Below are 24,187 nucleotides of genomic sequence, written 5' to 3'. Positions count from 1 at the left end.
TGATTGCATTTGGTTTTGTATTTGTTTTGCAACATATATATCTATATACTTTTAGTGAGGCCGATTATAACCAAAAAGGGAGATGTACAACTACAAGTTATAGAAGTTCTATATACAAAATTTCAACGTTCTGAAGCTACTATGTTTTGAGTTATGCTAGACACATACGTACGTACAGACGCCACAAAACAATCTTTTCTGAATCCATTTTAAATCGGTTTTATAAATCGTTTGGAGAAAAAGAGTTCTTTATTATGTCCTTACGTACATATGTCATGCAAAAACATCGTTAAATTGCATGCAGTAAAGTTCAAAATGGATACGTTCTTTGAGATATGATACCAGGAATTTTTCATGATTCCTTTACCTCCGTAGAAGGAAGTAAAAATAGATTGAAGACTAATAAATATTTATATTTCAATATTCAAACGCCTTTTCTCAGTTTCCAGATGCTGTTCCAATGGGATTGGCTCGTAGAAATCTGCCGGCAGTTGCGTCGCCGTCCATGGTCAATTTAGACGATTTTGGAAAGACTAGGAACAAAGAAAATTACTGGGAAACACAATAAAGAATTATTAAAGTGGCGAGTATGCTAATTTTTGCGCAAGTTATGCAACTCGTAACAGTAAGTTTAAATTCAATATGTTACTTCCAATAATAAATTTTAATGTTAGAAATAATACATGCACTACTCTCAAAACTCATCTCTTCCGAGAATAATTGAATTCTATGAATTCTTCTAATTCAGGTGGATTGTTCATACCAAAAACTCTTTTTAATGTTAATTACTATATTCCATGAGTTGAAAGTTGAAATAATTTATTTTTAATATTCATTTATAAATTTTTGTACTAAATTTGCGCCTCTTCTATTGGTTCACAAGAGGCAAGTGCTTCTGATGAAAAATTATAACTAAATTTTTCATTTAAAAAAGGTTCGAAAATTTCTTAAGTTTAAAATTCAAAATTTAGAAAAAAGTTTCACTTACCTTTTTTCTTCCAAAGGATCAAAATTCTGAGAGGAGTTTAATAGGTAGGAAATCATCAAACAGTACCTGAAGACTGATTTTTGTAGAAACCATTTTTTTTTTTTTTAAATTCCTACGATGAACACGAAAACAGACGTACCACAAAAATACAACATATCTAGATGATATCACAGACGATACTAAAAGAATTACAGCCGCCGATAAAAATTATTTTTCTTTGTCTTGAGGCCCTTTTTCTCCAATGTCGAGCTCTTGCCTACAACGGCATTGGCCACTCCTAAAGCCAGAAGTGGCGGCCATTTTACTGTGGAGGCACCTAATAGGCGGCCACCGTTACCTCCTATGAGGAACAGACAATTTTACATCCATGCATTCTCCGGGGTTCGAACCCGGGCCCTTCGGTATCGCAGTCAGGCTCTCCTAACCACAATACCATCTGAGCGGCAAGATGGACAACCATGTCTTCTCCGAGATTCGAACCCAGGCCCGTGGCTATGCCAATCAGGGTCACTAACCATTATACCAGCTAGGCGGCTTGAGGCCAACAGCCTGAATTGCTTCTCTCTTGTCACCCTGTATAGACAGGGCAGATTGTTACTTCCTTGAAGCTGGAAAGGACGGATCACCGAAACCGACTGCTGTCGGCAGGACACCCGGGGTTCAATCTGCTGGGGTAGTGACGCGCTACCTTATAGCCTCTCCTACCGCTGTCTAACACGGCCTCCTGGTGGCCCCTACCAGTAACCAAGTCGGCCTAGCTGGCCTGGGCTAATATTATTGGACAACCATCCCTGGATAGACTGGGTGGAATTTCCGGAACCGACTATTTGTGGGAGGAGACCCAGGCTACAACCCAGGCAACTGGCCAGATTGATGTCTAGACAGCCTCGATTCCTGGGGTAAATAAACAATCTTCACAGGACTAGAGCCATCGTTTATTCGGTGGCTGGTTCAGCCTCGGCAGGGACCATCGAGGCCCAGGTCAGGTCTCGTCTGCCCCATGGCTGCGGAGATACTACACGGTTGATATCGAAGGTTTTCTGAGGTGGGATGGGTTCCCCTCGGTCAATGCAGAGGGACGGCGATGTCAACCTTGTGATGTATAACTTAGAATTTGTAAATGTTGAGGGGAAGTAATGATTCCCCTCTTACTTTGTGTGCTTTTTGGTAAAATGTCCGGCCCTGTGGTTCGTAAGAACGCCAGTCGGACCCTTCATAGAACCCAGCATTGGAGTTTTTATCCCTCTGCACTGACTGGGGAGGGTGACGCCCCCTCTGATCGCGTCCAGCGCTTGGAGCGCTTTTTTCTGTGAAAGGGATACCTCGTGTCTTCTAGGGCTGGCAGCCCTTCCATTGGTGTAATGTAATGTAATGTAATTGCAATAGTAATAGTAATGTAATTGCAATAGTGGTGCAATTGCAATAGTCGTGCAATTGCGTTACAATGTAATATAATTTTTATATAATAGGTTGCCCCCTATATGTAACTTCCATCAATATCCGACTGTCCGCTAGAAAAGCTTCCCACTTTGAATTACGGCATTTTTCCCACCTTCCTGGCCTGCCTTCGTGATGTAGTGGTTCTTTACGCTGGGCCGGTATTCCAGATGTCCGTGGTTCGATTCCCGGCGAAGGCGTTTGCTAATTTTTCATCTTGCCTGCCTCCAAAAAAATACCTACTGTCTCTACAGAATCACTAATTATTTGACTATTCTTCTAACTCCTCTTCGGTTACATCTCTTTTACTGTTGTTTTTTTTTAATGATCTGCATTTAAATATTCCATCTTGCGAATGATTTCTTTCAGGTATATGCAAATATATAAATCTAAAAATCATTATATGTAACGAAATAAGAAAGTGCTAGAAAGAGGTGTATAAAAATAAGTTTATTTTACAATTTTACAATTTGATGACTATCAGGATATTTGCATCTCAAGATACCAAAAGGTTGAAAGCACTTTTAAGCTTGTCCAAAAACTCAGCCACCGCACTTTTCATATCATCCACAATTTCTTCATTGGATGGAGACGAGGATTTCATGCTCTTGCATTTACCTTGAATGCATTTCTGAAAAAGATTTCATAAAAAATATAAATTATCAATTCTTCCTCAAGATTGATCACCAAAGTGATAAATCTTTTTTAAGTGACTGAAAATTATAGCATGTATAAAAGTAATCTATGAGTTGTTAATAATTCTGAAGTCCCATGATTACACAAAAATTCGTAAGCACTTGTATTAAATACACAGAATGTAACAAAACTAATGGTCTCAAGTGTTAAGGGTGAAAGAACTTTTCCATATGAAGCAAACCACTGACCGTGCCATTTGCGGTCGGAAACCATAAGGCGAGCGGCTAAAATAGCACCTGCTTGGTGAAATTAGAGAACACAAAAAAGGCGAATACTTAAAGAACAAAGAATCTTTGTTACTGTAATCTTTGAAACAAATGCTCAAATGAGTTATCACCAGTGCAATACAGGTACTGCCATCGGCGACGAAATACGTCACGCGAACGTTGGAAGATTTTAGTCCCTTCACGAACTTCTGCAGCTGCGACGCTAATGTTGGCAACAAAGTCCTCAAGTGACTAGATGAGCGTCTGCCAGGGCCGTTCCTAGCGGGGTGTAGTGCGCAAAAGTACGCGGGCGGCAAAAATTAGAGTCGAGATCGGACTCTCGCGATGCCATGAATAAATATTTTAAATTCATTTTAAGTACTTGTCATATGTACATAGTTTTTATACAGTTTGTCATATGTAAGTACTTAGTGAATATGAAATAAAAATTTTATTAATCATCATGCATTTTTTTTTATTTGGGGGGGCGGCAATCCTAGGAAAGGACACGAACAACCAATGGCCTTGGAACGGCCCTGGCGTCTCCTAAACTACGTGTTTTAGGTGTTCCCAGAGAAACACTCTAGGCAGGACATATCAAGAGGTCTGGGAGGCCAAGAACGGGCCCACCGCGACAATCCATCTGTTTGGAAAGGCAATCTTCGGATAGCTTAGCACAATCCTGAAAAAATGCGATGCCACTCCTTCGTGCTGAAACCACCTAATTATTAGAACATATGCTGGAACATTTTGTAATAAATCAAGCAGCACCTGTTTAAAGAAGATGAGGTACATTTCTGTTCGTCTTGGCGGTCTGGTAAAAGATACGGGCCAGTTAAGTTACCCTGGATAAATCCTTGCCCACACATTCACACAGAACCTTTGGTGGGAGCACCTCGAACGTGGAAAATGCGAATTTACTGTGGCTCACACATGATTGTTATATATTTTAAACATGCCGCCATATGTAAACGAAGCATCGTTAGTAAACATGATAGATGGGTGCATTATATTCTGTTGCAGGAAACAATGGGCAAATGTTACACGTTTAGGCGTCTCCGATTCACTTAAGGCCGCTGGACTCGCTGGAGATGGTAAGGGATCTTTCTTCACGTAACACACACCATATCGTCATATGGTTGACATCTTGGACCCGAGCTTTTGCTCGCATGCTTTGTTCAGTCTAGTAGTCATTTGCCTCAAGATCTGTCTCTATTCCATTTATCATTCTCGCGAGCACTGGTTATTGACCAGTGAGCGCATGTCTTTGGCAGCAGTACGAGCCCGTCTCCAAGAATGGCATGTGAAGGCGTTGAAATGTTTTGATCTGGCAACGTCCTGTTTGGAAATCGCTTTTGGCAATGTCTTACCACTTCTGCCGCATTGCCATTGGCAGCTCCGTATATGTCATACATATGAGTTATATTCATATGCGTTATATTGCTCCATCTCTGACGACAAATAGCAGCTGTATGACGGTTTCAGCGAAAGTTTCATCCAGTCCAGAGAAAGCGCCCTCTCGGAGCTCGTTGATTGCTTTTAAACCCCACATTGTGTCGTGAAAGCTGTTTGTTTCAGAATGTTCTAACACCCCTTACAGATGTGACCGTTAATTTTGTTACACCATGTAGCTGTGTAAATTTACGTCACTTCTTACAGAACAGCAAAGACCGTGTTTAGCATTTCCGCATCAACTCTGACATTATTAACATAACATCGACAAGTAAATGGCTTTGGAAGAAACTAAGAAATTCCAGATTTATAGAACATTTTAATTTAACAGCAAAATCCTGAATTTGTAGAGTCTTCCCAGACTTTACTTTAGGGACATTTCATACGATGTACTATTTCCCATTATTGTCATAGCTTTAAGAAGTAAAAGTCATTAAAGGCGTTTATATTTTTGGAACAGCGTTTAAGCTGTAGCCAATCACTGAAGGTAAAGTTGGGCATACGTAAATGTTCGATTGACTCAGCCGTCGACTGAATGCCAGTTCGTCCTTGCTTCACTGTAACCGGTGGTTTCTTATACAAAATTTTTATAAAATCGAAAAGTTAGAATATTTAGGCAAAATCTTTATACTAGTTTCTGTGACGTAGCAAGGTCTGGTTGCCTAGCAACGAAACTCGACTTATGCCACTTACGACCGCAAAGCCGTGTCTGAACGAAACCTTAAGCTTACTAATGTTGGCGCTGATAAGACTGATTGTTCGATCCACGTCTGAATTTCGGTGATAGCCCTGACCGTAGGATGCTTTCGGGCAGACCTCTGTGCGTAATATGAATAGAGAAGCCCTTTTGTGGTCGACATTTCTATTCTACGCAAAGACATCCCTTCCTTTAGACAACTAACTCTCACTTGCTTTGCGATATTTCACTAACATACCAGGTGAGGAAGTGCAGCCAGTGACTGAGAATCGAAGTTTAATCTCAAGTCATTCAGCGCAGTGTTTTCAGTACCTAGCGAATCTATTGGAAGTTACCATTTGAGGACCATTCACATTGTTGTTTATCTCAGCTAACGGAGTCAGTTCCACACGTCGACTAGCTCCGCTATACGTACAGTTCAGATTCTGCAGTTCGCTGTGCTATTGGGGAAAAATTTGTTTTGGGACGTCTCGGCTCAGTTGTCTCCGTTAGCTCAGATAAATCCTAGTATCAGTATCAGTATCAGTATCAGTATCAGTAGCGGGCGCAGCCCGACCCGCCTAACCAAACAAGTTGGTCTTATGGTCATGACAGGCCATGCCCATTTCAACAAATGAAGAAATGAAACATAAAATATCTAAATAAGAATAATCATATGTAAATAATAATTATAAGCATAAAAGTGAAGAAAAGAAACAAACACAAACATTTAGACAAGAACAGACACTAAAGACAAAAACAAAAAAGCGAATAACAAACACAAACAATGGTAACAACAAATTATTAAAATATACCAATTAGTGATGGCAATAAAATGCAAATATCATACACTGATTCCCACTGCCCGGCGCTCACCGTCAATAAATTTCATCACAGATTTACATAATTGTGCGAAATCTTTATAGCATAAAAAGGGATTTTCAAAATCAATATTTTTATTGTTTCTTAAGCCATCAAAGTAGGGACAGACCTCGAGGAAATGCTTAGCATCACCAAACAGATCACATAGTTTACATTTATCGTCGTTCTGTATCTTAAACCTAGCGAAGTATCTCGGGAAACGCCCATGTCCGGTCAGAAACTGGTTAACTTCAAAATCATTAAAGATAATTTTTTTTTTCCTAATCAGTTCTAAATGTTTCAAATAGCGACTTTTCCTTTTAGAAGAATTCCATTGTAACTGCCATTGCTTAAAATAAAACGAATAAATAACTTTAGTTGCTATTTTGTTTAAACCCTGAACATAAGGCGTCCCCGAAACACTCCCTATGGCAGCCTCTTTTGCGAGCACATCCGCTCTCTCATTACCGTATATTCCGATATGGGCTTTAACCCAACCAAACTTAATATTAAAGGATAAGGATAGTTTTTGGAAAAGATCTTTAATATCGATAATCAGACCATTATTATTTTCTGCATTATAAAGTGCATTTAAACAAGACATGCAATCTGTAAAAATATAGAAGTTAGAATTTCTTGCAAAATTACTTTTCAATATCCATTTAAACAAAATAATTTATCATAAATCCTAGTGTTTAAAGGACCCTTTAGACATCGCAATGAATTAATTCCCCCCCACACACACACAGTGGCGAGCATTTGCCTATAACGGCATTGGCCACTCCTAAGTGGCGGCCATTTTATTGTAGACCTAATAGGTTTATTGAGATACCTAATAGGAAGCCCCTGCTGCCTCCTATGAAGGAACAGACAATTTTACATCCAAGCCTTCTCCGGGACTCGAACCTGGGACCTTCGCGATCGCAGTCAGACTCTCCTAACCACTAACTAACTAAGAAGAGGAAAACAACGCTGTTTGGAGCTCCTATAATTTAACGTAGCAGATTAGAACGTAGTTTGATAACTTAATTGTTTTCGAGTAAATATTAATAGTAACACTGGGCTATATATAACTGGACTACACAAACTGGCTTTTTAACACTGGCAAATCTTTGTAACGTAGTGAATCTTTAATAATCTGCTGTTCATGTTTTATTGTTATTATGACTTCAGAGTTTACCGTCTTAAAATTACAGTTGCGTAATTTAAATTATGATTTCACATAGTGCAGTTTATTGTCTCTTAAATATTCGAGAATTCTTATAAGAAAAAAAAGAAAGTTTTGAACAGTGACATAATAAAATACTTTTAGTAATATTTTTGTGAGTATTGAAAAAGACAAAATATTTTTATTATCAGTAGTAATAAGATACATGAAAAAAGAAATTAAAAATGTGATAATTAAAAATAAATTATATAGAGAGAGACTGGTGCTGCTATTGTGATAAAAAGGAGAGGCGCACAACTAGGTGTAATAGCAGTCCTATATACAAAATTTGTGTGTTGTGCGACTTACCTCACTTGTCTGGCAGTGACATCAGAACAAACCCAACCTCGTGCCAAGGAGCGCAAGATACACCTATCGTTGGCAACCCTTTGGCCTCTGTACAATTAGGACAGTACAGCTTTGCACCAACCTCACGAGAGGACTTTCGGCTCGCCGCATATTTAGAGTGCCGCCATGCCGCAGCGACACTATACATTTAAAAACATCCATGCGTTCTCCGGGATTCGAACCCGGGGCGTTCCGCACGGCAGCCAGCGACGTTAACCACTATCATGTTTGGGTGGCAAACACAATTTAAACGCGCTATGCTTAATCGTTTTTGACTTATGCGAGATACATGCATACGTACGTGCAGACGTCACTACAAAATACCTTTTGAATATATTTTAAATACATTTAAAAATCACTTTTGGAAACAAAAAAATGAGTCCGTTTTTCTATCCATACGTACATACGTCACGCAAAAAAATAGTCGGCGTTGATTACAGAACTGTCAAAATGAATATTTCCGGTGAAATACGATACCTGAAATTTTTCGCGATACTTCCTTTACTTTGTACAAGGAAGTAAAATGAATACATTTTACTTTCGCGAATCTCTAAATGTTTCCTCTTACAAAGAGGATCCGCAGACGATGTAAAGTTTGAATAAAACTATTAGAAGGTAAGTATGGAAGACCTTTAATTTTCCTGATTTTTTTAAGATAATAATTTCTTAAAATTCTGTTTAACTTCCACTAACATTAAAATGCAAACTATTCGTTTCCGAGTATGAGAACAATTGTGTTATATATGATCCGATCCGATCCGATCCGATCCGAGCTGGTATTGCCGAATTATCGCGCGGATCGCGATGTTTCCAGCTCAATGAAATCTGCCCAAAGGCATTTTACTGGCTAATCGATTACCTAAACTTTCCAATTTTTATTGAATATTGGTTTTTCAAGATAGCTTTGCTGATTAAAATACAATTACGCTATGAAAGGAATCCAAAATTATATAAAAAAGAAAAAATATATAAAAAGAATAAATAAAAAGAATTCGCAATCTCTTTCGATATGTCGAAAGGTTTCATCCTTTAAACAAGCTAAATCAAAGTTTCCGTCTTCACAACTAGATGGTAGCACTACTTAAAGTTAAATTTTCTATTCCGCGTTTAATCATTAATATACTGTATTACCTAACTACTAAACGGGGCAGTTAGGAAGAGAATTAAACCCCTGTTATATTAAAAATTAGAAATTCACTACCAAAAAAAGTATCAATGAGAACAAGAATGAACTGTACGTATGTTAAGGAGAACTTCAAAGCGAGTTTTTTATGCGGATCAAAAAGCAAAGTATAAAATGCAACGAATGGCTCTGCATAAAATGAAAATACGTCTGGATTGCACACATAATTATATCATATCCTCTTTTTATTTACCTATTTAATAAAATTTTATGTTAAAATATATTCTTGAAATTTTCCAGCCTTTTTTTTTTTTTTTTTTATGTTCTTTGTTGCTTAAAATACAATTACGTTATAAAAAAAATCCAAAATTATATGAAAAAAGAAGAAAAAACAAATATGAAAATAATAAAGAAAAAGAATTCACAATCTGTTTCGATATGTCGAAAGGTTTCATCCTTTAAACGAGCTAAATCAAAGTTTCCATCTTCACAACTAGATGGCAGCACTGCTTAAAATTAAATTTTCTATTTCTATAAGACAGAGTTTCTTAAACTGTGAGTCGCGGGACCTGCAGTACGGTGTCGCCAAACATTTTGATATTTAAAAAAATTACTATAATTTTACAATTGCCAGATATTTTTGCATAATATATCTGAAAATACATAAAGATAACAAAATGCAGGCAAAGAAAAAAACGTTTCGATGCATTTTATTTATTTATTTATTTTTTTTTTTTTTTTTTTTAAGAATAGAAACCTTCATTTTAATTTTAAAATTAAAGTACATTACGAGTGAAGAAACTAACAATTTCAATCACACGTGTGTCGGATTTGCGCAATGCTTAAGGGATCTCACAAAATTTTCGTAAATATTACGAGGTGCCCACGCCAAAAGATTAAGAAATCCTGGGATAGATTTATGCTACACGAGATGCCTACACCCACATCAGTTTCCAAACATTGCAGCCATGTATTGCTTTTACAGAAATAACGCGGCGAATATTAAAAAATGGCCGACTACATTTAACACTTTAACGGGAATTCTAAATATATTTGATGGAAAATATTGTCTCGCGAGGCGTAAAATTTAAAATTTTTCTTTAAAATTTAATTTGCTTGTTATTGATGAACAAACCGAGACATTTAAAAGCAATAAACTTAGTTCTTTATGACTTTGGTCCCCTGAAATAACATTGGCTGGATTTATTAAAAGCATTATTTATATACATATTCTTCTGTAACACAAAATGAAGCACCATGAAGAAAGGCATGCATAAAGCTCAAACACTGGTAACAAAATGATTCAAATTCAAGGCCCGCCTTTCATAGAACCCACCAGGGGCTAACAATTGAATCTTGAATTGTCAAAACAGTCATTGGTCCTGGCTACGATGTATGCTTGTAAACGTTGAGGTAAAGTGATAAAGATCGTTAATCTCATCTTGCAATATGCTTTGCCAGGCATCCCTCAACTGCTCCTCCAGACTTGCGCCACTTTCAGGTACCCAAATGTAGTGGCTTATCATATCCCATATGCATGTTCAATTGGCGAAAGGTCTCATGAACCTTTCAGCGAAGAAAGAGCATCAGCAGGTGGGAGAGAAGACAGAAGACCATCAATTGAGCAAACGCACTATCACTACGACTTTCGCCAATAAAACGTAACGGTTGGGCAACAATACAGACAGATCCAGCTGTTGGATCCTGCTTGACGATGGCTGTACCAGGATGGTGTACCATGATGATATCCTGCAGCCGTTTGCTTGCGGCTGCGGGTTATCATCAACATACCATTGAGCTGTTAAAGTTGTATGCAGCATGACAGCATGACCATGGTGGACCTGCTGTCGTAAGAGATCCCTTCGCTGAGCACCAGGGGTCATGGCTATGTGCTCTATGCAGCTGAGGCTCATTAGGACCGCTGAACTCCTAGAAATGTCGGTTCACTTTTCAAACTATTGCCACAAAATGTTAAGAGTCCTGCATTATATTTGAAGAAATTAAATAATGAAAAATCTGCATAAATGTATATATATTTCCCGCATTGCGATAAAACAACGGTACATAGAGCCATCGAATTTTGAATGACGTAATCCTACTGCGAATATGGGCATCTGAAAACCCAATTTGGAATTTGTTTTATTATCGTTTTCATATTTTGTAAACCTTTAGAGAATTACTGAGTAACAAATTCAACGATTTCAAAGCGAGCAATGGCAACACTCTTACGGGGAAAAATAAACCTTTTTATCACCCGCGCGTCGAGCTGTGTATCGGAAATTCTAAAAATACGCTCAATTTAAAATTATTTTGCGACATTGCTATTGAACTAAATTTTATGGTTTAAGTGCAAAGAACATGATATTTAATAAATAAAGGTAACACACAAAACGATTAAAAAACGCTCCTTTGGACGTAATTTAAAATCTGAAACATTTCAGATTTAAAAACGTTCAGAATCTGAAACATTTCAGATTTTTTATTATTATTTTGCATAATTTCTTTATCTTTGTGGTTTTGCAGTAACTCATCATAGCATTAGCCTTCAATAGAGACAGTTATACCTGGATATTCAAACAAAGAATTTGTGTGGAATCAGAAAACTCGTTCACGTTTTTTGATTCAAAGCTCATATAAACCATAAGATTCCCTAAGATATGTTTATTGTATCCTCGTTTTCCTAGAGTTGGACGTCTCCTTTGGTCCACCCGTCTGGCATAGCCTTTGTTTAGAATACAGATATATGGATGGTGAACATAAAAACAAATTAGGGTAAAGGTGTTTTTCTTTACCGATGGAATGTATATATCCTATATCCTAAACGCGGATGAATTTAACGGCTGGTAATTTTTAAATTCCTACTATTAGCTCACACTCACCCTATATCTCGTTCAAATTTTCAATCGTTAATAAAATACTTTTTATTCATCCACTCAAGTTCAAATACATTTTTTTTTAACTTGCAGTGGATGACACTTGATGTTAATACAGTTTTTTCACATTTTAAAATATTTTAAATTGTTAATCTAAAAAGAAAATTTCTGCATTTTTAAAATTTTTTCTTTGTTGACCTAAGTAGGAACTGACTTTAAAAATGTTTTATTTAATTATTTTTATTATTATTAAGTAATTTTTATGAATTATTATTAGCACTAAAAGTTTAAATTTTTTTAAATTTTTAATTCAATTTTTTCTTTGCATTTTAAATTTTTTCTTTGTTGTTTAAAATTTTGTCTTTTGTTTCTTTTTTTTTTCTTTGTTTGAAGTAGGAATTTAATTTTTATTTAATTAATTTTTAATCGTTAATAAAATACTTTTTATTCATCCACTCAAGTTCAAATACACATTTAAAATTTTTAATTTAAAAATTTTCTTTTTGTGTTTTTAATTTTTTTTTCCATTTTTATAATTTTTGATGTTTTTGATAAAAATGTTTTATTTAATTATTTTAAATTAATTGATTAATTAATTTTTAGTCGTTTATAAAATACTTTTTACTCATGCACTCAAGTGCAAATATATTTTTTTAACTTGCAGTGGATGACATTTGATGTTAATATAGTTTTTTTTTCACATAATAATTTTTTTATAATTTTTAATTTAATTTTTTTGTGCGTGTTTTTAAAATTTTTCTTTGTCAGCGTAAGTAAGAATTGACTTTTAAATTTTCTTTTTATATTACTTGCTGTACAATCTTCTCTTGCTCTTTTTTTACAGTGTTGTATATTTAATTGAATAATACAGAATTTATACATAGTTTGTGTTTTTTTTTTTTGTGTACTTCTAATTCTCTTTTTAGACAACTACACGATTTGGCTTTAGCATCGTAAACAGTATTGAGATCCAATTTACAACAGTATTGAGATCCATAACAGTAATGTGATTTAAATATAATCCACTTTTAGAGTTTCTCTGAAAACTCAATAAACGCTTTTGTTATATGATGATTCAGAGTTTTCTTCAACGAAACATTTACAAAACATTTAAGCAAGAAAATATTTGAATTTTCGCCCGACTTCGGAAGATAAATTCCGTCTCCTTGACAAGTTCTTCGAAGATAAGCAATGTGCATAGAAATGAATACCGAGAGTAAAATGGCAGGGAGTCTCTGTCATAAAAATCTTCCTAGGAATCGAAACTTCTCGCTGCGATGATTCTTTTATGCTCAAGGTCGACATGTAAGAAAAATTTATTTTCTCTGCAAAGAGCAATTATGGTAACAGCGCCCCTTGGATATTGCTAATGCATATGCGTGTGGTAAGAAAGCATTGAAATTATTAGTTTTTATTCGTACGTACTGGTTCCTGCTTTTGCATAATAAATTGCTATTCAGAAAATACACTAGAACTTCAGTTATCCAGACAAACTGGGGTCAGGGTCCATTCGGATAATTGGGATGACTATTTACTATCCATCAAATAGTTGTTTGCTGTGATGAAAATGAAAGAATACAATTTTACCGGTTATCTTGTTACATTTCAACAAAGATCATAACAGCTAAAAAATCTGATGTGTACACCACATGACTTCCTTGTACGGAATATTAAATTATACGCATTTTTTTCTTGCATTTGCTTTAAACTTATTGAATTAAATTTATTTCGTCGATAGCGCATAAACCACAATGCACTCTTTAAATTCAATGTATTTGTTTACCATAGCGACACTCTGGCGATAGGTTCACTTAACAGCTTTACAATTCGTTCATATTATAACTCAGAATGCACAAAATTTATATCACTTGAAGAATTATCTAATCGTTGTCACATGTTCTATTCAAATACTATAATAAATCTAGAACGATGCATAAAAGATATTAAGCAAACAAAATAAACAGTTTTTCACAGACGATTCAGTATTTCTCATTCAATTAATTCAGTTCTCACTTCGCGACAAGGCAAAAATACATAAAAACTCAAAATATTATTTATATTAAAAAATTACTAAGTAAATCTTAAACACTTACTTCCTCGAAAAAATTCCAGAAAGGATTAAGCATTATTTAATTCGCTATAATAAATGAAGGCGTTATCTTTGTTGTTGCGAAGCTTAGTCTCTCTAGATTGGCAACAAATCTACTATTCTGCTCTTTCAAATGTAAAGAAATATGTCCGCCATGTTGTTTAAAAAATTAGGCTTAACCGCGCTTAAACAGCTTTTAAATTGTTGACTAATTGTACAAATATTGCTTGCAGATTTCCTAAAGGCATAAAAGCTTTAACCGGAAGATAAGAACATAATTCAATCATTTTAAAAGCAAAATATGCGCAATTTACAAACATATAAGAGTAAAGAAACTGAGATCACTGAGCCGGGTAGCAGAGTGGATATATATATAAAAATATTTATATTCGTTTGGTGCGGCCGATTGCAACCAAAATACGGGTGCACATCTACATGTTATAATAGTCCTATACACAAAATTTCAACTTTCTGAGGCTACTCGTTTTTGAGTTATGCGAGATGCGTACGTACGTACAGACGCCACGAAAAATTCCGTTCAGAATTCATTTTAAAGCAGTTTTATAATTTTTTTTGGAGGAAAAGAGTCTTTTATTCTGTCCTTACGTACAGATGTCACGCAAGGACATCGTTAAATTGCATTCGATAGCGGTCAAAATGGATATTTTCGTTGAAATATGCTGCCTGACACTTTTCGCGATTACAATACTTCCTTTTTACTTCGTATAGGGAAGTGAAAAAGGAAGGTGCAATTAATCCTCCCTGAGACGACCATAAAAGTTCCAGGTATTTTTGTTTTCGGTTGAGGGTGTCGTCTTAGAGAGGTGGCGTTCAGTATTGTTGTGTGCATATGTTATCAGAAATATTAATCATATCGTTACGAATTTTGTATTCAAATAGCTAATTTTAGAAGGAGTATAATTAGAAGTGTTGTATTTCTACGTGCAATGAAGCGCGATGCAAATTTTAAGAAAAAGCTGTGCCGGAAAAGTAAGATAACAGGGGCACTTTCATTTAACATTGAGTAAATGGATTTCTTGGTAATTTGTATCGAAATTGAATGAATGTAATTGACCGCTATGTTCGCTGTAATCGTAATTCCATCTTTTTGTTGCTTTCCAGAAATCTCCAGAAGCAGAGAGTACTAGCAATATCTCGCGACCGGTTGAAAAGTCAAGCAGAGAGCATCTTAGCTTAGTTGCTTAGTTACTAATGTTGCCAGTTCTTACCTTTTCGCGTGAACGTTTCGCGTTACATACAAGTTTCCAGATTTTACATTACGCCCAAAGGGGCGTTTTATTAAAGTTTCACGGGTTATTTATTAAATATCGTGTCATTCGCACTTAAAAAGTAAAACTTAATTTAACAGCAGTATCACAAAATAATTTAAAAAGGGGCATATCTTTAAAATTTCCGATACAGAGACTCGCGCGCTGGAGATAAATTTTTTTTTTTTTTTTTTTTTTTTTTTTTGTATAACCTTGCCATGGCTCGCTTTGAAATCCTTGAATCAAAAATTCGTTAAAATTTTACAAAATATGAAATCGATCATAAAACAAACTCCAAATTTCGGCTTCCAGATGCCCATCTTCACAGTAGGATTACGTCATTGAAAATTCGATGCCTCTGTGTACCGTTGTTTTATCACAATGCGAGAAATATACATACAATTATGCTGATCCTTCATTATTTGTTTTCTTTAAATATAATACAGGGGGATAATACTCGGTGGCAACAATTTGAAAAATGAAACAACGCTTGTAACGAATCAACGCAAAATGCCAAAACGAAATTAATAGCCCTTCTGGTCAAATTGCCCCGTTGGACTAAAAAATCTGAAAGCTATCAAATTTTACATTACGCCCAAATGGGTGCTTTTTTAACGTTTTGTGGGTTACCTATAATTATTAGATTTAATGCTCTTGGCACTTAAACCATAAAATTCAGTTCAACAGCAATATCATAAGATAATTTTAAAATGAGCGTATCTTTAAAATTTCCGATACACAGTCTCGCGCGCTGGAGATAGGAATGTTTTTTCCCACACAGTGTTGACATGGTTCGCTTCGAAATCGTAGAGTTTGTTATTAAAAATTCGTTAAAGTTTACAAAATACGAAATAGATAATAAAACAAATTCCAAATTTGTGCTTTCAGATGCCAATGTGCGTGTGTGTAATTATGGCAAAGCCTCGAGGGCTATCTGCCTAAGGGGAGGGATGCCTTCGTGGAGGACTTTCTAAGGGAAACTGGCTCGTATACACGTTACACATGGGGAAAACCACGAAAACGCCTATGCAGCAGGGCGTTCGCGGGATTCGAAACTCGCACCGAACTACCAGTGTTCAGCGACTTTACCGCTCGGCCGCTGGTGGTTCAGATGCCAATATTTCGGTGGAAGTGTACGCTGTTCAAAATTCGATGGCTCTAGTAACCGTAGTTTTATCACCACAATGCGAGAAACATACATACATTTAATGCAGATTCTTCATTATTTAATTTCTTTAAATATAATACAGGACTATAATATTTGGTGGCAACAGTTTGAAAATTTGACCGACATTTAAAGTTTTCAACGCAAAATGCCAAAACGAAATGAAGAGCTCTTCTGGGCTAACGCCCTTTGGGTTAAAAAACATGGATTTTTGATTATTGGAAGAATTTGTGAATCTGTCTTGTTTTCAACGATAAAATATCTTCCTCTATGACGCAATATTTTTTACGAGCGCTATATGTTTACGTCATTGTCACGTTTTCTACATTTATTATTACGTAATACTTTTTGGAAAATGATAAAGCAAAGGCACAGAATATTGAATACAAGCTATTGAGACCAAAAGCATTGTTCTGCCTTTTATGAGTAGTTCAAAAGTATCAAAAGCGGAATTACTTTCCCAGATCCACAAGTGCTTCCTTCCAGTGCCGGATGAGCCACGGACGCCCACAGACCGGATACGCACCACAGTTCTCTGCATACATCCTGAAACACAATGAAAGTGAATAAAAGACACGGAACAAAACACGGAATAAGTCATTACATAGTGAGAAGAAACAGTGAAAAATAAGTTTGATATTGCCGAATTTGTGTCTGACACAATGAAGGAAATTTAAACCACATTTCACGACAAAACTACAGTTTTTCAGTTACCTTAGATTAAGAAAAATTCAGTAATCAGTTTAAGTCTGTAATATTATAATAAATATTAAATAAAGTAAATAAAGTAAAGTAAAATATTAAATGAAGTAAAATTAAAAAAGAGAAAAACCTGAAAGCGGCTTTTTTTATTATTATTATTAAAATAATAATAATTTTATTAATTAATTAATTATTATTAAATAATTATTAATTATTAATTAATTATTATTAATTATTATTAAAATAATAAGGTTTTGTGTGTCACCTTTATTCATTAAATATCTTATTCTTCGCACTTAAACCATAAAATTCAGTTCAACAGCAATATCGCAAAATAATTTTAAAATGAGCCTATCTTTAAAATTTCCGTTACACAGTCTCGCGCGCTGGAGATAATATTTTTTTTTTATTTTATTTTACCGTACAGTGTTGCCAGGCTCGCTTTGAAATCGTGGAGTTTCTCAATCAAAAATTCGTTACAATGTTAAAAAATATGAAATCGATAATAAAACAAATTCCAAATTAAAGTTTCCGAATGTCCACATTCGGTGGAGGATTACGTTATTCAAAATTGGATGGCTCTAAGTACCGTTGCTTTATCACAGTGTGAGAAACATACATATATTTATGTAGATTCTTATTTATCTAATTTCTTTAAATATAACACAGGACGATAATATTTATTTGGTGGCAACAATTTGAAAAGTGAAACCGAGACTTAAAGTTTTCCGACTCAAAATACCAAAACGAAATTAATAGACTTTCTGGGTTAAAAGTAATGAGAACAATAAAATACGACTATCTATCTTCTGCGAACAATTCGGTATTAAAACTCCGCGTTTTTTCAGGTTTGTTGATTTTGACGAGATACATTGCTTTCAGATATACAGGGATATGGATTTGAGATTTTGGATATGTAGTAGATAATGAATTATGGATACAATGTGAGATGCTTAATAAAATCACATGGAATTCCATCCATGTATATAGAGTGTCTGCCTACGCGGATATGAACTGAATTAGAAATGTGTTACCATGTTCATGTAAATGTATTATAAATACATAAAAAGGACTGACTGCGATCAAAACTCAAGATATTTCGGCAGGTACGTTCTGTAAGAGACCGTACGTAAAAAAGATCGAGAGCATACTTCAAAGAACTAGGGATCTTCTTAAATTGTAAAATTTTGTTCGAGTTTTAGATTTACATAATTAAAAACACACGACTTCCTCGTACGGTATATTAAATTATACACATTTTCATATGCCTTTCATTTATTTCCTCGAATTTCATTAGAGATATATTTCTCATTCAATTAATTCAGTCCTCACTTCGTGACAAGGCAAAAATATATAAAACCTCAAAATGTCTTTATATCAAAAATTGAAAAATATAAAACACCAAATGCAGGTAAAATAACTGAAAAACTATTTTTGCAATTCAAACTAGGAGTTTCTACAAAAAACAAGCGCTCGAGCAAAACGACATAGAGCGCCGCTGACCATACATACAATACATAGAGCATACGATACATACAATACATAGAGCGAAGTGCGATGCTGTCTGTTATACAATCTATCAGTTCCGTAGGAAGTGAGAGCCACTGTTTTTGAAACGCAGTAAGCGTGGCAAAGGTCTGAAAAGCAGAATTGAGAGCAGCTATTCGTCTTTCTAAAGCATCCCAAAGATGCTCGATAGGATTTAGGTCCGGTGACCGAGCTGGTCAATCCATGCACAGAATTGTTTGCTTCTGAAGAAAATCATCCACGATGCGAGCCCTGTAGGGTTTCGCTTTGTCACCCTGCAGCAATTATCACCTATTACCCCTAAATAATGGGTTACTTAAGCATCATGGATGTCATCTCTATAGGCCTGATGGTTTTACGTGGAAGGACATGTGGGTATGTGCGTTCACCCAAAGAAATACCATCCAAAACACAGACACTTCCTCTTCCCGTATGTACAGTGGATGGGCAAAAATATGGAAACACCTTGTGAAATGCATGTTTGAAAAGAAAGATTGATTTCAATGAAATATGTAGGTGGCGCTGGCGTTTTTGACTACTGACACCACCTATACAACTTCGTAAATGTGCTAAACAGTTCAGTTGTTGTCGGAGTACTGTTATGTGAGGTTGTCATTGCATTATGTCAGAGTTAACAGACTTCGAACGTGGGCAAATTGTTGGAGCACGTATGGTAGGTGCTTCCGTAAGCGAGGTAGCCGAGGTGTTTAGGGTTTCAAGAGGTACTGTATCGAAGATTTATTCCGCATATTTGAAAAGCGGAAAACATCATCTGCTAAATCACAGCGCGGATGAAAGTGTGTCCTGAGTGATCGTGACAGATGATCATTAAGGGCAATTGTGACCAAAAATAAGAAGGCCACAGCTGCAAAAGCTACTGCTGAAATGAATGTTGTGTTACCGAACCCTGTGAGAACCAAAACAATTAGAAGGGAGCTTCATAAACAAGGAATTGCTGGCCGTGCTGCAATCGAGAATTCACTCATCAGTGATGCTAATGCCCGTAACTGGAAAAGGTGGTGTTTAAGTCATAAAGCCTGGACTAGTAGAGGCAGGACAGAGTCAGACAGAAGTGGCCAGATGGCTAAATGTGAGATCCTTCTCTTGTTTTGACTTTGACAACAATTTCTAACCTCAGATTTGGCATCCATGGGGTTCAGCCAAGGACAGCCAGCCGCCCAGACGAGCGCCGATGACCTATATTTGTTGTTATGCGCACGAAGGAATAGAGCTTTATCTCAGATCCTTTCTTGCTGCAGCCACTAGAAGGATGGAATCAACGTAAACCGTGCGCAGAAAGTTTCACGTAAGGTCTGTACGAGAGCCGACCAGTCATTTGCCTGCTACGCACGTCAAGTCATAGAAGGGAACGTTTGAGGTAGGCACGTCAACATGTCCGTTTAACGGATGATCAGTGGAGGGCTGTTCTCTTTAGAGATGAGTCCATGTGTACTTTAGAGATGAGTACAAAGTGAAAGTAGGCGTTATTTGATTTGGACAGAGCCTGGAACCCGTTATTCTTTAAACATCCATCGAAGAGATACAGGGGTTGGACAAAAATATGGAAACACCTTTAAAAAACATGTTTCTATGCTTAATATGGTGTGGGAAACCCGTTGGCATCCAAAACAGCTTGCAGTCTTCTCAGAATGGATAAATACAGTTCCTGTATGTTTGCCAAGGGAATATTATACCATTCTTCCTGCAAAACGGTGGCAAGTTCAGATAGCGATGTTGGCGGTGGATAACGAGAACGCACTTTCCGTTCCAATGTAGACCACAAAGGTTCGATAATATTCAGGTCTGGTGACTGTGGTGGCCAGGGGAGATGGGACAACTCATCCTCGTGCTCAGAAAACCAGTCCTGGATAACGTGAGCTGTGTGAACAGGGGCTTTGTCGTCTTGGAAGACACCATCACCATCGGGGAACAAAGTTTGTACCATGGGATGAACTTGATCGTCCAAAATGTTCACATAAGTCTTGGCAGTCATGTGCCCTGACACAGTTATCATGGGGCTAGCAGAGAACCATGATATGGCTGCCCAAACCATAACAGAACCCCCGCCATGTTTCACTCTTGGCAACAAGCAGTCTGTATTATAGATTCGAGATGGCGTTCTCCAGACGTAAACTCGGCCAGAAGTGGGAAACAATGTGAAAGAAGACTCGTCAGACCATATTACTCGCTTCCACTGCTCGTTCGTGCGCATAACAACAAATATAGGTCATCGGCGCTCGTCTGGGCGGCTGGCTGTCCTTGGCTGAACCCCATGGATGCCAAATCTGAGGTTAGAAATTGTTGTCAAAGTCAAAACAAGAGAAGGATCTCACATTTAGCCATCTGGCCACTTCTGTCTGACTTTGTCCTGCCTCTACTCTTCCAATAGCTCTCCATCGCAGTTCTTCGGTAAAGTGATGCGTAGAAGTCATTGCTACCAACTAGCTATCCCAAATTTCTTATCTCAGTATCACAGTGAAATTTGCAGGATTGCTCTGAAACATGCAATTTTATGCTCTTCTCAGATGACGCATTTCGATTGCAGAGTCTCTAGTTTGTATACAGTAGTTTGTTTAACTCTGCAACTCGCATTTGACAACATATTCAAATTTTATATGGATTGGCTTATTTTTGAACGATTTATCGCTATTTTTGTGATTTGTTTCTTAATTTTTGGAAACCAGCGTATATTGTAATGTCTTTATGTCCTAAATCATTCATTTTTTACAATTGCTAATTTCTATAACACCGTAATTGTCTGGTAATTTCTTTCTATGCTGTTTTATACCTTACTATGTGCAGTCATTAATAGATACTGAATGCAAGGTGTACAATGGGAATCTACGATGTACCGTAAATAGGTAAACTCTAGGTCCTTTGGAAAACTTCATTTGCTCCTTTTCTTAACCTTTCTTTGTAAAGGTCCTACAAAGCTTGAAAAAGAAAATTATTAGTTAGCATGGGAAGGCATTATCAGGTGACCCATAGTACATTCCTTGTTTCCCCCATACTTTTACCTGAACCTATTAAAGAGGTATGCTTAATTTTACATAACGACTACTTACATTGAACGGAGATTTCGGAACAACATATGGCTTGAATTCGTTTCCAAGAGACAGCTTGCATTGATCTTCGAGATCGAATCTCTCTCCTGGCAATTTACCATTCGATTCGTGGTCTACACCTTCTAGAACGTATGTGTTGTCGTCTTCAAGGCAAGCACCCAAACCTTTTCTGAAATAAATGCATGTTAAATGAGCTTTACAGAAAGTTAATTAATGAAATAATTTGCTTTTTTTTTTAAAACTGAAAAACAGTAACTGTGAATAAATCTTTCATTTCCCAGAATACTTCCAATATTAAAACTCGAAATTTATTTGTTCGCTCAGTTTATTAGCATTATGGTTACTTGTTCCGTGACCACTTCCGGCAAAGGGGACTTAGCAGAATTTTCTAATTCTCATAGAATTTCTCTCTTTCCCCCTTGCTTTCTCTTCTCTTTCTCGGCAGAATTTCTATTTTTCACAGATTTGTGCATTTCGTTTTCCTTCTCGTTTGCGAACTGATAAAATATTACACATTACGTAAAACCTTTAAATTTTATTTTGTGCTGTAAATGGCAACAGAGAATCTTTAGTTACTTCTCTTTCAAACAAACAGCAATTCACATTTGTGAAAGAGATGATAGAAACCAATTTTAGTTTAATTTCTAAATTTTCAATCTTTTGCTATCTGACAGCTTTTGGATAGCCGGTAGCCAAATGGCTTGAACATAAATAGTTCAAAATGCATTCGCGCCCCACCGAATTGATTATTGTAAATGTGCTTTCATTTATTTACCCCCCCCCCCCGTGGATAACACGAATGCCATATAAACTCTTTTGCAAAAAACTCGAAGCACCATGAAGAAAGTGGTTGTTTTTGATGAAGTTGAATATGTGCATAGCTCATACACAGATAATAAAATGATTAAAAAACCAAGGTCATAGTACCTGTTCACGGCTCACAATCATCCATTGAGTGTTCAAATTAGCAGTTGGTCGAACCGCCCCTGGCGACAATGCATGCTTCAATCCATGGAGGCAAGGATTAGTAGAGCTTCCTAATGTCATCCTGCGACACATTTTGCCAGGCATTCATCAGTTGTCCCTCCAGACCTGCGATATTTTGTGATGCCCGAATCTGGCGACCTACCATGTCCCAGACATGCTGGATTGGTGAAACGTCTCTTGACCTTGCTGGCGAAGGAGGAATATTAACCGCACGGAGACAGAGATACTCGAGTGGTATGTGTTCTGGCATTTTCTCGTTGAAAAATGGCCTCAGGATAACGTGCCATGAATGGTAATGCAACCGGCCGCAGGATGGTATCAACATATCGTTGAGCTGTTAAAGATGTACGGAGGATGACTAAAGATGATCTGCTGGCATAAGAACAATAACACCAGGGATTATGGTTGTATGCCTTTGTAAAATGTCAAAGGCTGATTGGGACCGCTGGTCCAGTCCTCTCCAGACACGAACATGGTGGTCATCTTCTTCAAGTGTGAAGCGGGATTCATTGCTGAACACTATACGATGGCAGTCTGATGGCAGCCATGATGATCGGCTGCGACACCACTGCAGACGATTCCGCCGATGTTGTGAGGTCAAAGGCAAACGTCTTAAAGGCCTCTGTGAACGTAACCTCGCCTCAGACAAGCGCCGTGAGATGGTGGATGGTATCACGGGAGGTACAGACGTGACTGCAGTGCGTTGAATAGTCGACAATGATACCGTTGGGGCGATTCGGGCCTGGCGAACAATCATCCTAGCTTGCCTCACATTTATGCTCCTTGGTCTTCCAGAGCCTTCGTTTCGTCGGCAATTTCCTTGTAGCAGCCATTGCTGCCAACATCTTTGCATATCAGTGTCTGTACGCTGCAGGTGGCGGCCTATTGCTCGGTATGACCACCCAGCTTCACGCAAACCTACAATGCGACCACGTTCGAAGTCGTTTAGTTGTCTGTAAGGTCTTCGATATCTTCGTAATGGCATCTTTAGTTGCTTCTTTACGGAATTATAATGGCGGCAACAAAAAAAGATACATTTTCCGCCTCTGTTACTGGTTTTATACTTTGTGAATTGTGCACTAGAAATGCGTGCTATCATCGCAATTTCTGTTCATTTGCCTTGAAACTTTGATCACTTGTATGTTCGATCAAGATGTTTTTGCATACCAAATTTCGTCACGATCACAAAAGCCTTTCTTTTGCTGCTTCGATTTTTTTGCAAAGAGGGTACTACTTTCTCTTGGTAAATCACCCAGAGAAATTTTCTCAAGAAGATAAAGAGGACATCTCAGCTTTTTAAATGGCTTATTCTTAAATTCAATTAACACGGAGGGGATAAATTTAAATTTTTTAAAAACTAATTGAATTTCTCTCTCCCCCCCCCTCGACTTTTACAAAACGTGGCACTCTGGAATAATTTGAGTCGAGGCAAGTTGAAAATGCCATTAAAAATTGAATATTTTGAAATTAAATACAATTAAATACAGGTCAAATTTTGAGTGGACCTTAAAAATTCA

At 36.8% G+C, this 24,187-nt stretch overlaps 1 protein-coding gene across 2 annotated transcripts in view; it reads right to left on the bottom strand.

Annotated features, from left to right (window-relative positions):
• Window positions 1-2,857: 2,857 nt before the first annotated feature.
• The window catches only part of LOC118180628 (A disintegrin and metalloproteinase with thrombospondin motifs adt-1-like), a 152,437-nt gene continuing 131,107 nt past the window's right edge, over window positions 2,858-24,187 (bottom strand). For both annotated transcript variants that reach the window (XM_085821226.1, XM_085821227.1), the window contains exons 11-13: window positions 21,684-21,852; window positions 16,846-16,935; window positions 2,858-3,056 (exon numbers count right to left, since the gene is read on the bottom strand). In XM_085821226.1, coding sequence (XP_085677352.1) covers window positions 2,922-3,056; window positions 16,846-16,935; window positions 21,684-21,852 — 394 coding nt within the window. In that variant the 3' untranslated portion in view covers window positions 2,858-2,921. The remainder of the gene's footprint in view (window positions 3,057-16,845; window positions 16,936-21,683; window positions 21,853-24,187) is intronic.

The sequence above is a fragment of the Stegodyphus dumicola genome, chromosome 7 (assembly GCF_044657685.1).
Source record: "Stegodyphus dumicola isolate Sdum_Otavi_A_Nest chromosome 7, ASM4465768v1".
NCBI classification, from domain to species: domain Eukaryota; kingdom Metazoa; phylum Arthropoda; class Arachnida; order Araneae; family Eresidae; genus Stegodyphus; species Stegodyphus dumicola.
This window is presented reverse-complemented; position numbering and strand designations above follow the sequence as displayed.